The 13,451-nt window shown below is 34.1% G+C and overlaps 1 protein-coding gene and 1 non-coding gene across 4 annotated transcripts in view; both read right to left on the bottom strand.

Annotated features, from left to right (window-relative positions):
* STXBP5 (syntaxin binding protein 5) overlaps window positions 1-13,451 on the bottom strand; it is a 163,694-nt gene that overhangs the window by 24,407 nt on the left and 125,836 nt on the right. For all 3 annotated transcript variants that reach the window (XM_029943864.1, XM_029943865.1, XM_029943866.1), the window contains 3 exons: window positions 7,534-7,584; window positions 1,765-2,004; window positions 11-380 (listed from right to left, as the gene is read on the bottom strand). In XM_029943864.1, coding sequence (XP_029799724.1) covers window positions 11-380; window positions 1,765-2,004; window positions 7,534-7,584 — 661 coding nt within the window. The remainder of the gene's footprint in view (window positions 1-10; window positions 381-1,764; window positions 2,005-7,533; window positions 7,585-13,451) is intronic.
* LOC115297261 lies at window positions 11,207-11,308 on the bottom strand. The gene has a single exon (XR_003911363.1). It is a non-coding gene; the product is annotated as a U6 spliceosomal RNA (small nuclear RNA).

Raw genomic sequence — 13,451 nt, 5'->3', positions numbered from 1 at the left:
TAACTCTTACCTAAAAGTCATAATATGTCCGTTGGCGCAGAAACAGGCAAGGCAGATACTGTTATTCAATGCTACGATGTCTCCACGAAGCACAAATGAGGTCTCTGTAATGTTCTGCTTGTAAGCGCAGTTCTGAGTTGGCAGTGAGATGACCTTTGCTTGCTTTTCAGAACATATCACTGCATACTGGTTTTCACTAATTTCCTGAGAAGAGGAGGGGGATACAGAGACAGGCCGTCGTTTCTTTAATTTCTCCTTTTCATCTTTTTCTTCAGGAACATTGTGTTCTCTCCAGGATTCATATGCAGGTGGCACCAAGCAGCCCGTGGTATCCAGGAATGCCATTCTCAGGATCGCTCCTTTTAACCTCAATATAGTACCTAAAATATGTAAGTAACAAATGCTTGAATTCCAAGAGCAAATATATTTATTCCAACCCTGACACACCGTAGACATTCAGAAGCATGCAGAATGAATATTAAACTGGAATTGTACACTAGTTTACTGAAGTGGTTCAATCTTCAAGCATGTATCCGAATCTGGAAAATGGTATCAGAACTACATGCCCCAAAGAGATAAATCCTGGGATGTCTGGAACTACATCTTCTCCCATATCTGGCAAGTAAACTACCAACAAGCATGCGGGCAAGAAGATGGCATCTAGAGCTGCACTAACAAGGCAGCCACTGTGGCCACTGAGCCGTTGAAATGTGGCCTGTCCACACCATGGCCTGCTGTGAGACTAGAACACATACATGCCAGGTCTGAAGACTTAGTACGAGCAAAATTAAAAGTGTAATACCTTCACAATTTAAAAATACTGATTACATGTTGAAATGATAGTATTTTGGATATATTAGGCTAAACAAAGTGTTATGAAATTTATTTTTACTTTTTTAATATGTTGTTTTATATACATATAATATCTTTTATGTTGTTTATCTTACTAACAAGATTAGTAAGATTATCAGGTAACTTTTTCTAATAATGAAGCATATAGAATATACTCAAGTATTTATTGAGTTGAATAGATAAACCAAATTGTTGCTTTGGTATTTCACAAATTATCATTAAAATCAAAATTACATTTTAATTTTAAATTCCAAGTAATGTTGAAGTCCACTAAATAAACAAGGATATGCTAATGAGCACAATGTTTTTTTCTATCTAAATCAACATAAATTAGTAACGAAAACCAGGTTTCTCAGTTATTTCCAGGTCTTTCAGACTCCACATACTTTTGATGAAATTTAATCTCATTTTCAACATATGAAGATCATAAATTTTTCTTATTAAAATTTGCTATTAAGTCAGCTTTTCCTAATAGTTCAAAGGAAAAATATTCTATTTTAAGAGTTCGTATTTAGAAATTAAAAATAGCCAACTGTATCATGTTTAAAAAATACTTTTTGCTTTTTCTACTAAACATGGTCCCAAACTTTTGCTTATAGAACACAGCATTTTAAGGTATCCTAGAATGTCTTAGAAGAATAGGGTTTTTTTTTCATTTTCTTATGTAGTAATCATTCTAGACATGATCTTAGAGTTAAGGAAAAAAAAGCAAGACTAAAATGTCTGTATAAAGAAACAATTTTCTGGAATCTTATTCCATGTATTCTGTTGTTAAAAACATAAGACTATAACTTTCTCCATTTAGTTTATCTTTTAGAATTCTTAGATCAATCCCAAAATGAAGAGCAAGGGTTTCTACTAAATAGAGCAAGTCAGATCTTCAATGTAAGTCTAGCATGAAAGTACACATACCACTTGGAGACACAATTACTGGCTGAAGAAGTCTTTGCTCTCCTCCCGGCGGAAGGTTCAGTGCAATGACAAGCACTGTTCCCAGAGTAGTACCAACCCATAAACATGGGGAAGGAGATGAATCTGCCTTTCGAGTAAAAGTTTCACAGAAATGGAGAGCAGAGATGGCTTCTCGAGATTCTTTATCAATGCTGGTTACGCTAGAACTCCGTGATCGGCTGAAGGAATTATCTTTTATATCTGAAATGATTTAAAATGTTGTGAGACTGTCTGAGTTATAAAGTATCCTGTTTTTTAATTTGGTATAAATTTGGCCAAATAGTTAATCTGCAAAAAGACAAAACCTATAGCATATTTAGTTTTAGTTTTCTTATAATTAAAAAGAAAAACAATTCACTTTTATGCTAGTAATTATTTTCCTTCGCTGAAATATAAAACACAAACAGATAAATTCACACTTCTCAGAAGTGAGCTGGGTGCAGTCCAGTGAATTTGTGGATGTGTGATCTGTATGGTTTTTGGGCACAGTGCTTTGTTGGCATCCTGGCTGCTTTTTGAGTCTCGGCCCTTACCACCACCATCTTTTCTCTTGATGCTGTTTCTTCCTTTGGTAATACAATGCCATGGTTTGGCAGAACTAGAAGAACGTGGTTATTGTCAATGATTTATAATTGAAATTATAAACCCAGCATCACTTGAAATGAGTTTATGATTTGGTTATTCCTTTTCACTTCACCTATATACATCTGGTGGGATGCCAAGTCCTACGTTGTTTTACTCCAGTGTTGTTTCCTTCTTTCCATTGCCAATCAACTCCATCACCCTTCATTCAGACTTTCATTACCATTCATAAAGACTACAGCACAATTCCCAAATAGTCTCTCAACCTTCATGCTGTCACTGTTCTAATATAACTCAACTGAATTTTATAAGGTACAGTCATAATTCTATCACTTCTATTTTAAAATTCTTCAGTGGTTCTTCTTTATTTGAGCATGCTTAATATTTTACTCAGGTTTTTAAGGCTTTCCACAAAATATTTCCAAATCTCCTTGGTGATCCTATCTTCCAATGCCACCCTGCTTTCAGTATCTTGTGGGAACAAAATGAGTCAGTCATTGCTCTCCAGACCTACTTTGCACTCACCTACTTTGGACTTTTCCTTGTGATTTTCTTTCTGACTCGTTCCTGTGTCTCACTCTTTTCTCTACCTATCAAGATCATGCTAATTTGCTATCTCAGGTACTGTCATTTTCATGAAGTTTATCTTGACTCTTGACAATTTTATATGGTTTTCCTCTTTTTTGAATTTTGATAGCTTTTTCTCTGCCATGGCACTAATAGTACATTTGTTCTATAGTTCTTTTGGACTTATCTTAGGCCTCACTCCAAAGTGACTGAGTTTCTTGAGTACAAGAGCTGTGTCATTTTGATGCCCTACAGGATTTGGCATAGGGTCTGGCATATACTAATATCCAATAAATACTTGAAGACAGATCTGTAGTTGAAAGTATCTAAAATGATGTGCTTCTGCAATAAATTGGGATATTCTTAAAATTTTTAGTAGTTTCTACTGCTCATATCTAATAAATAATTCCTCCAGTTATATGGTTTCAATGCTATCATGAAAGAAATTACTTTGTATGTCATGAAAAATAAACACATTCAAGTCTTTTAAAATGCATTTTATTAAATAAAAAAGTATAAATGAATCCTAACTGTACTTCCTCTAAAAGCTTTTGTAATCAATCTTAGGTTCACAGATTGGCAGTATTTCCCCAAATAATAATTATATATAACAGAATTTTGATTATTGCTAGCCTCTGAAAATAACAGTTACAGCAATGGCATGGGTAATTTCTAATTATAGTCCCTAAAAACGTCTCTCTTTTACCTATATATCCTGTTCTAGATTTTGAAACAGCAAAAAAGAGCTACTTCCTGGAAATGAAACAACGTTCCATAAGCAAAAGCTCATTACTGGGTGAGTGTGGTAATATTAAATACATAAATGGATTCCAAATGTTAACTCTAAAGTTTTCAAAGTTATTTTAGTAAATTAAGTTATTTGTTACTTTTTTTTATTTAAAGTAATCGCTACATCCAATGTGGGGCTCAAACTTATAACCCCGAGATCAAGAGTCACATGCTCTACCAACTGAGCCAGACAGGTGCCTCAGTTAGCAGAAATTTTAAATTTAGTACATGGGTGCCAGATATTAAGGAGGGCACTTGTGATGTGTACTGGGTGTTGAATTTAAGTGATGAATCTGAATTTTATTCCTGAAACCAACGTTGCACTGTACACTATAATTTAAATAAAAATCAATCAATAAATTTAGTTTTCAATGACAAAAATATTTACTGTAATGAAACATACACATACAAGGTGATTGGACATATATTTTCAGCGGTAACCTAGTGTAAAGACAGAAATCAATAAAAAATTTGATGATATAAGAAAAGCAAATACAAATATAAATTTGAAATGAAAATTTGATAATATAAATTTCATTATAAATTAATCTGTGTAAAATTCCTTACTTATCTATTAAAATTACAATAGGTGATTTACAACATATCTGTACTTCAAATGTTAACTACAGGCCAAATAGTGTTTTAATTTAATGGAATAATTTAACTATATAAAGTTCATAAACTACAACTGCATTTGTATTATGACTTCTCTATAAAAATTAGATCACCAAAGAAATTCTTTAAGTTTAGATCAGTATGTGACAATGAACTGAATCAGAATCAATTCTGAACTTACAAAATCCTTTTTTTCAAGGTTATTTTATTTATTTTGAGAGAGATAAGAGTGTGCAGGTGCAAGAGAGTGAGGGAGGGGGAGACAGAGAAGAAGAGAGAGAGAATCCCAAGTAGGCTGCACACTGTCCGCGCAGAGCCAATGCTGGGCTCAAATTCATGAACTGCAAGATCATGGCCTGAGCCGAAATCATCAGTTCAATGGTTAATCTACTGAGAACCCCCAGCATCCCTGAACTGACAAAATTCTATCTGCCTAGAAATGTCTGAAAACCAGTTAGAATTTTTAGCAGTTCACCAATTACAATTTATACTATTGTTAAATCAGATGTTGTGAATCTTTGTGGTTTGAATCTTAGAAATTGGGCAAGTTAAACAAATGGAATAGAAATTTTAATTTTAATTCTAGTAATAAGAGCAGATATAAAAATAACTATCACTAAGCAAGGCCTACCATGGGATACATACCCTCATAACACTTCACATTTATCATTCTATTGAATCCACTTAACAACTGTGACAAGTTTTATGACTACAATTTAACTAATGATAAAATAGACACTTAGGTTAAATAACTTGCCCAGGATGACAAAGCTAATTAGTAGGAGTCAGGACTTGAGTCATGTCCAAGTCAAAAACTTTCTTAGACAACTCCATGTAGACAAGGGATTAGTCATACCACCAATATACAAGGGGAGGGTTTGGATTATTATTGAGAATTAAAGTTCAGTCTTTAAATACAAAATATGTATTTTAACATGTGGTATTGCCGGATGATCTAAACTCAGAAAAAATTTGTCATTAATGCCCCCATCCAGCTGTAGGTGTTAAAGCATGCCACAAAAATCATTGCTTTCATGTTACTCTCTGGATGCCTAGAACATCCTACCTGTGTATATTACCCTCTCCTTCCCACACCATCAGAATATAATGCCAAGAGGTAAATTTGGTGAGGGTAAATTTTAGGACATAAAACCAATTCACATCAAGGAATAAAAGTCCCTTTTTTTTTTTTTTAAACTCTGGTGGTTGACACCTGACAAGTAACACCAGAAGTCTAATGGTATCTATCACCCATAGCTCCTGAGTTTGGGCCATGGAATCCAGGATGGTGAGGCTACAGTGCAAGGGCAATATTGTACTATTTCCTCAGAAGCCAAAGTGAACTCTAGTCACAGAAGGCTCCAGAGCTGCAGGATAGTCCCAACAGCCTCAGCTGTTTGGGGAACATATGACAGGTTGAGCCCCATGGTGGGAGTTGCTCTCCACTGACTCCCCAGCCAATGCAAAACAATACCAGCTAAAAATCTCTAAGAATAGTTCAGCAGCACAATGACTTGAAGGGAAATTACTTAGGCAGCACAGAGACTGATCAAAGGTTTGTATCAATCAGTTATTGGCTCAGGGCAGTGAAATTACATGGGCATGTAAGCTAAAACATGAACTTCATAAAGATGATCTGTAAAAAAGCATGGAATATACCTAATTAAATTACTTCTATAATTTATAAGTATGAATATTTTTAAAATAATTATGCTATTTTTATGAATTTTTAAAGTCTTCATGCATTTTCTCATATTTTTAAGATGCTAGAATATATAAACATTTTAACTTGCAGTATTTAGTGTTATTAAAGTTATGGGCCTCTTAGAGAGTCTGTTGAAAACTCTGCCTCTCAGATATACTCGGTTTCAAATTACATCTCTCATTTACATAGTAAAGGGAACTATTCCCTTCTCAAAACATATGTTATCCTACATGCTAGAATTAATTCTTGGTCTCTTAACACCAGTCTTAGTACAGGATTCTACTGAAATATTTTTCTATGTTCAGGAATGGAAACTTGTACTCTGACAATGGATGATAGTGAGTGCCTTCTCACTAATGATCACATGTTCTCTATAACTGAGATAAGACTATGACTTGGGAATGCTAAAATTAGCATGGTGAAATGGGCCAATATCTAAGTTTGTATCGTGGGGCGCCTGGGTGGCTCAGTCGGTTGAGCGTCCGACTTCGGCTCAGGTCATGATCTTAAGGTTTGTGGGTTTGAGCCCCGCATTGGGCTCTGTGCTAAAATTTCAGAGCGTAGAGCCTGCTTCAGATTCTGTGTCTCCCTCTCTCTGACTCTCCCCTGCTTGCGCTGTCTCTCTCTGTCTCTCAAAAAATAAATAAAAAACATTAAAAAAAAAAAGTAGTACACAAAATTTCAATAGAGGTTAAAAAAAAAAGACAATCAAGGAATCTAAAAAATAAACAGTGAAAAGATGATAGGTGTAAGCAAATGTAAGGGAGGAAATCTAGGTATTTCTAAATTTGTACAAAGATGGGTGAAATCATCTTCACCCAGTCAATTTATTTAATTAAAAATAACTGAAATTTCTGAAATTAAAAAAAAAGATGAGTTATGTAAAAAGACACACTACAAATGTCATTTGTCCCTATTCTGTGATATGAGGGTGCTGTTTTTGAGCTGGATATAAAGCAAAAGGAATGTGTGAATAAATTCATTCTGCTTACCTAGTGGATTAGTTGCAAAGAAATGTGCTACAGAAAAAGAAATACTTCTCAATTTATTATTACCAAAAGTAATAATGACTCTTGATATGAGAAATGTAATGTAATACAGAAAACTGATTTATTGTGAGAATGTTGTAAGTTTATAATTTCAAATAAGCTTTCAGATGGTTAAATGGGATATAAAACTTTTAATAGAAATTAATCTGAAGTTGCACAAATTTTATTCTTATACTAAATTTTGTTTAGAATAAAGTATGAGATCTGAGAAAATATATTATTTTGGCTTGCTTGAATTTATAATCCTTTATAATTTACAGATGACATATTCCAGAGGCTATTAATCCTTAAACCTTGTATTCCTTTTAAACTTGATTTCTGATAAAAATCTGGTCTATGGTAATTTTATTTTATGATTTTCTGGTCTTCCCCTTGAAGGGGGTTTAACTATTATGGATTTTATTCATTTATTTATTTACTTACCTAAGTCAGGCTTTAGGTCAGTAGGCAAGCTTAACTTCCTTGACATCTTTGCTGAAAAATAAAACGCATTTTTAAAGTTCTGTAGAGTATATGATTCATATTTATTAATACCAGCTGCTCTTCCAGATAGAAGTGAATACTTTTACTACTAAATCTAGGCACTAAAACAATTAAAATATGATTAATAATATCATGGGTGGAAAGTAAAACTTATTTTCAATTTTTTAAAAAGTTCATACTTACTTGATATAATATCTTTGTGTGCTTGAAGCTCTTACTTCAAAAAAGCTTTTTTTAAATTCTAACTGTTAATTATTTCTCTGGCTCACAGGAAAGGGTTAGGTTTTTCTAAGAGAAGCAAAGTCATTTCTCAGAAGGAAGATGCAGATAAGGACAAAAGAGAGAAGACTGAGTTTGGGTAGTTGATATAATAAAATTTTTCCAGCTCCTTATCTTCATAGCCACTGAGCTCATTATTTTTTAGAATATAGGACAACCTCCATCTAAGATTAAATTTGTGTTTGATTACTTCATAAAACTGTCTGTCCTCACCTATTCTTGATATACATTAACACTTCTATCTACATGTCAGTGAAAAACAAAAGAAAAGTCATGCTCAATCTAAAATTTTGGTATTTACAGAAATATAAACTCTGTGTATGTCAATTTCTAATTTAGCATCAGAATAATAAAAAAGCCTATTATAAACTTACTGGAATTCACTTTCCATCCGCAAAGTCAGTTATTGCCCTAATCTAGGAAGTGATTTAAAGTTAGGAGTTGTTTAACTGTATCTATTGTGTTAGTGGCAGTGCACGCATACAGAACAGTGCTTCCTATGTAAAATACAAAAAAAAACACTCGTTTGTTAATATGTGAATGCATATATTGGGTTAAATTTTGGGCTGTTAAGAGATATTTAAAGCACAGACCCTGCTAGCCCATAAGGGCGCCATGTAAACAAAAAGAAATCCAGTCATAGTATATAACTTCCACATCTAAAACAATGACAGGAAAGAGGCATTAGGCAAACTGGAAGGGGTGGGGGAAATAAAGTTTTCATTTCCAAGTTTCACTAATCAGCATCTTTTACAAAATAAAAATGAGTCAAATATATAACCAATTCTATCCCATTTTCACCCAGGTGTAATCAATATCAAATAGCTAAAAGATAAACTGTACTACAAAATTAAACTAGCCAGTGAAACCTATGGTTAGTTGATTTTATATAAATGGTTGCCATTGTATTTAATATCCAACTCCCTAAAATTAGAAGATATTATACTCCCCAAACCATCTTCTAGAATACAGTATTAACCATTTCAAAAGATTTCAAAGAGGTTTTCACCAAATATCACAGGTACAATGTACATAGACTGATAAATAATACCTGTATAATGTACATGTAATGTGAAGTAGAAAAATCAGTCTGGTAGAGTATAAAGATATGAATGGATAATGCGATGCCTCTCTAGACTCCACTACTCTACTCTGATCCCGTTATTCTTTCAGACCGGTGCTTATCAAAAACTTGGATGTAAACAACAATCACCTGGCAAACCCGTCAAATCAGATAGATTCTGATTCTATGCTCTTGGACTGGGGCCTGAGATCTTCTATTTCCAACGAGTTCCCAGGAATAGGTGATGCTGCACCTTGAGGAACTGGATCCCTAGACTAAGAGTAACTTCTGGATACGAACCAAAACTAACTGAGCAAACCCAGTATGCATATAGACATTAGTTCACCATAAACATGCCTTGAACAAGCTTCAATACTTAGTTTATAAAATGTGGAAGTACAAAATGTAGTGGTTATGACTGGTTTTGGCGTCAGATCAAACATGAGATGGAATCCATTTCAACCAACTACCCAGTGTGTGACCTTAGGCCAATTACTTTGCCTCTTGAAACCTAAAATTTCCTCATTGTTAAATGAGGATTGATAATAATGTCAATTTCATAGCTGTGAATATTACACAAGATGATGTAAGCAAAGCACTGTGCATAATACCTGACACGCAATACGGATTTGACAAATGTTATTAGTTATTAATAATAAAGGTAATGATATTTAAATAAACTGTAAAAAACTATACTAATGGGCTATTAATATACTTGTAAGCTACCCAGCATTCCTTTATTATAGTTCTATGGTAATATTCCAAATAACGAAAACAAAATGGAAGAAAAAACTTTAAAACATAAGGACGGTACAGAATTGTACCACTTAAGTTCAACTTCTCTTAAGTTTGTTTCAAAAACTAAATTCAAAATATATCTAAACATAACCAAGAAGATAAGTAACTTGAATCATTTACAAACTATGTCATTTTTTCTCATTATTTTAAAATGTATTAACTATTTTTTCAATTAGAAATGTATCTGCTGAAGCTTTCACTCAATAACCATATTCATATTTCTGCCACAAAATTTCACTAGCATGAAATTCTTTTCTGAACTTCTTAAGTATATGCTTTCAATCTCCCTCAGGATTTTCTACTTGAAATCCTTTTATATAAAATTCTCAAATATTTAAAAAATTTAAGTTAATCTTTCCCATAAAATATAATTTTTTGGTCTAGCATTACTTAATTTATCATATTAAAAAAACCCTCTGAATGTAACTTACCAACTTTTAAATAATTCTTCCGTTGGTCTAATTTTGACATTTTATTGAGGTTAAAACCACACAATAATGACAAGGCAGATTTTTTCACTATAGTAACTTTAAGTCACAAAATGACTTAATTATAGTGTTTAATATTTCCTCCTGAAACACTTTGCAACTGGAGACCCACAACCTGACTACAAACTCAATCATAGTTTTCAAAAGACAGATATTTAAGCCACACTACTGTAACATTTTGATACAATTTTAAGCAATCCCCTTGAATAAACAATTTGAAATGACAAATGTTAAAGATTAACTTTGCTATTTCGCTAATTCCACTAGTATTCCAACTAGTATTATAAAAAAAGTTATAGAACTAAGTATTTTAATGAATAGAGAAACATTTCTGTTACAGGTAAGAGGTGGGAAAAGGGCCGAGGGGTACTTACTTATTAACCTATCAAATGTTTATTGGGCACATGCCAGCTATGTGCCAGAAGGCAGGGATTTCCTGCCCTCTAAGAGTTCACAGTCTATTGGAGGTATGAAATAAGTCCAGGGCAATGTAGCAAGTACTAACAGAAGTAAGCACAGGGTTCTAACTAGAGCATATTGATTTTATAACTATCTTATTACTCTGAAATACTTACCCAAGACAACGGGATATGAGGATAAAGCTAGCAAAGAATAGACTTTGCGCATTTTCACAAAACTATTTGTTCCTCACTTTTTTGTTGGCAGTATTTTTTTAATGTAAAGTTTACATAAAAATGAATAGATCTTAGAGTTTTGACCATGTACACACCTATGTAATCAAATCCTTAACAAAATATAGGAATTCATCACCATCTAAGAAAGATTATGCATATTCTTCCCAATTAAATCCTGTCCTCATCCCTAGAAATAACCATTGCTCTGATTGCCCCCTCCTGCCCACTTCACTGATCAATTTTGCCTATTCTAAAATTTCATATGCATGTCATGGCATAAACTCTTGTGTAAGACATCTTTCACTTGGGACAATGTTTTTTAAATCTTTTCCCCCAAATATTTTATTTTTTAAAACACGGAACACTTCATGAATTTATGTGTCTTCCCTATGCAGGGGCCATGCTAATCTTCTCTGTATTGCTCCAATTTTAGTAATACATGCTGTTCAAGTAAGCACCTTCCCAAAATATTTTAAAGAAGGTTTACATTCTTTCTTCAATGTACAGAATTAGAATTTTTAGATGAAAAACACAGTCTCAATGATTCACAGGCATTAACAGATTAACCTCTTCTAACTGTCCCCCCGCCCACATTTTATCCTTTTTGAATTATGTGTTCTTTACAGAAAGATTGGAATAGAAACAGAAAATAAGGCCATCATGAATGCCCATAATCAAGAGACAAAAGTTTTTCCATATTTCCTGCCACTTAATATCCATTTTTATTTAGCATACAAATCTGTATCTTGTTTTCCCCAACTATTAAAAAAAGCATTCCCTTACATTGGTTGTTAGTACATTTTAATGGCTGCATATTTAGTTATTGGAACACTTACTCAACAATAAGGTATTTTCTCATATATATGGTAACAAAAAACGTACAAAAATATTTGTATATATTTTGATTATTTCCTTAAAAGAGAGTTCCATAGAAAACAATCATTTCTAGTATAACTTTCCCCAAACCTCAAGGTCTTCTAAAGTATGTCTTTAAGTAGCAGCTATTTTTTTTTCATTTGAAAGGCATAAACGCATAATATGTTACAAACTTCTGTTTAACTGAAAACAAAGATAAACATGAAATCAGAGGAAATCCCAAACTCACAACTATACCCCCTCAAAACTCAAGTTGCTTCATTTTCTTATAGCATTGCACATAGCTACGTAGCTAAGAAATCTAAAGCCAGATAATCGCCTACCTTCGAATATAACTTGTCTACTTTTTATGGATACTTATGGCAAGAAGAAGAGCAAAAGGAGGGGGAAGAGGATTTAAATCTTCAGCATTATACACTATATTAATATTTGTTGTCAGGTTTCATAGCCCTTTCTTCTATAGTCTCTAATCCACTGATACTAAACTTATCCAGGCAATTTTATTTATCAGAAACAACTTTTCAGCATTTTATTCATTATAAAGTTGTTATTTTCTCTGCTGATATTCTCTACGTGTTCACTCATTATGACCATTTTTCCTTTTCAATATTAAAACTTTTAATAGCAGCTGCTTTAAATATCTTTGGCTGCTAATTGTAGCATCTAGTTCACCTTGAAATCTGTTTCTATTAGTTTTTTTTTTTTTTTTTTTACGTTTAGTTTTTGAGAGAGTGGGGGGTGGCGGAGGGCAGAGACAAAAAAGGGCAAGAAAATCCAAACATGGCTCCACACTATCAGAGCAGAGGCCTTGCAGGCCTCAAACCCATGAAACATGAGTTTATGACATGAACTGAAATCGAGTTGGGTTTTCAACCAACACAGCCGCCCAGATGCCCCAACATCTTTATTATGGGTCACATTTTCCTACTTTTGATTTTGAATCTTTAATTCACATGCCTAGGAACTTTTGATTGCTCAAATGCTGGGCAGAGTGGATAATATGTTGAAGGGAGTCTGTATTATATTACCGATCTTAAAAGGTGGTGAGCTTTGCTCTATAGCTTGCCATTAAATTACTGGAGAATCCTTTGGTTTTATCAGCCTTCATTTTATTCTTTGCTAGGACAGGTCAATCTCAGTTTGAACTTAGTTCTAGGATATGGTTTCTATGCTAAGAAGTGATCCTTACTTTTAAAGAGGGCTTTTCTGGGATATCAAGAGAATGACAAGGTGCTCAGCAATGACAAGGTGAGCTCTCAGCCTTAGAGCAGGTGGTTGGTGCTAGGCCTGGTGAGCTACTGCCCAGCTCAGGTGCAGTGTTAATCTGGAGCTGAACTGGAGGTGAACCTGCACACAGACTTCTAAGAATTGCCCTGTGCAGTTCCCTCCTCTCTAGCACACCATCTCACACACTCCATTCACGTTGGCAGCCCAGAACTCGAATCTCTGTCTCCTCAGCCTGATGGACCGCAGCTCCTCCTGAGTTCTACCCACCCTGCCCTGCGACACGAAGTGTCCCGGGGCAGAAACCTGGAGAGGCTGTGGGGCTCGCTTCATGTCTCTCCTTTTTCTCAAGGATGGCAGCCCCACACTGCCTGTTGCTCAATGTCTAGAAAGAAGAGCCTATAGAGTCTGACTCGTTTCACAGTTGTGGAAGGCTAAGTCCCAAATCTAAGGTCTAATGTTGAAATTTAGGCCAAATGCTTTATCTTTGAATTT

Source organism: Suricata suricatta, chromosome 7 (assembly GCF_006229205.1).
Source record: "Suricata suricatta isolate VVHF042 chromosome 7, meerkat_22Aug2017_6uvM2_HiC, whole genome shotgun sequence".
Lineage (NCBI taxonomy): Eukaryota > Metazoa > Chordata > Mammalia > Carnivora > Herpestidae > Suricata > Suricata suricatta.
The sequence above is the reverse complement of the archived record's forward strand: the minus strand, read 5'-3'. Positions and strand labels throughout refer to the sequence as shown.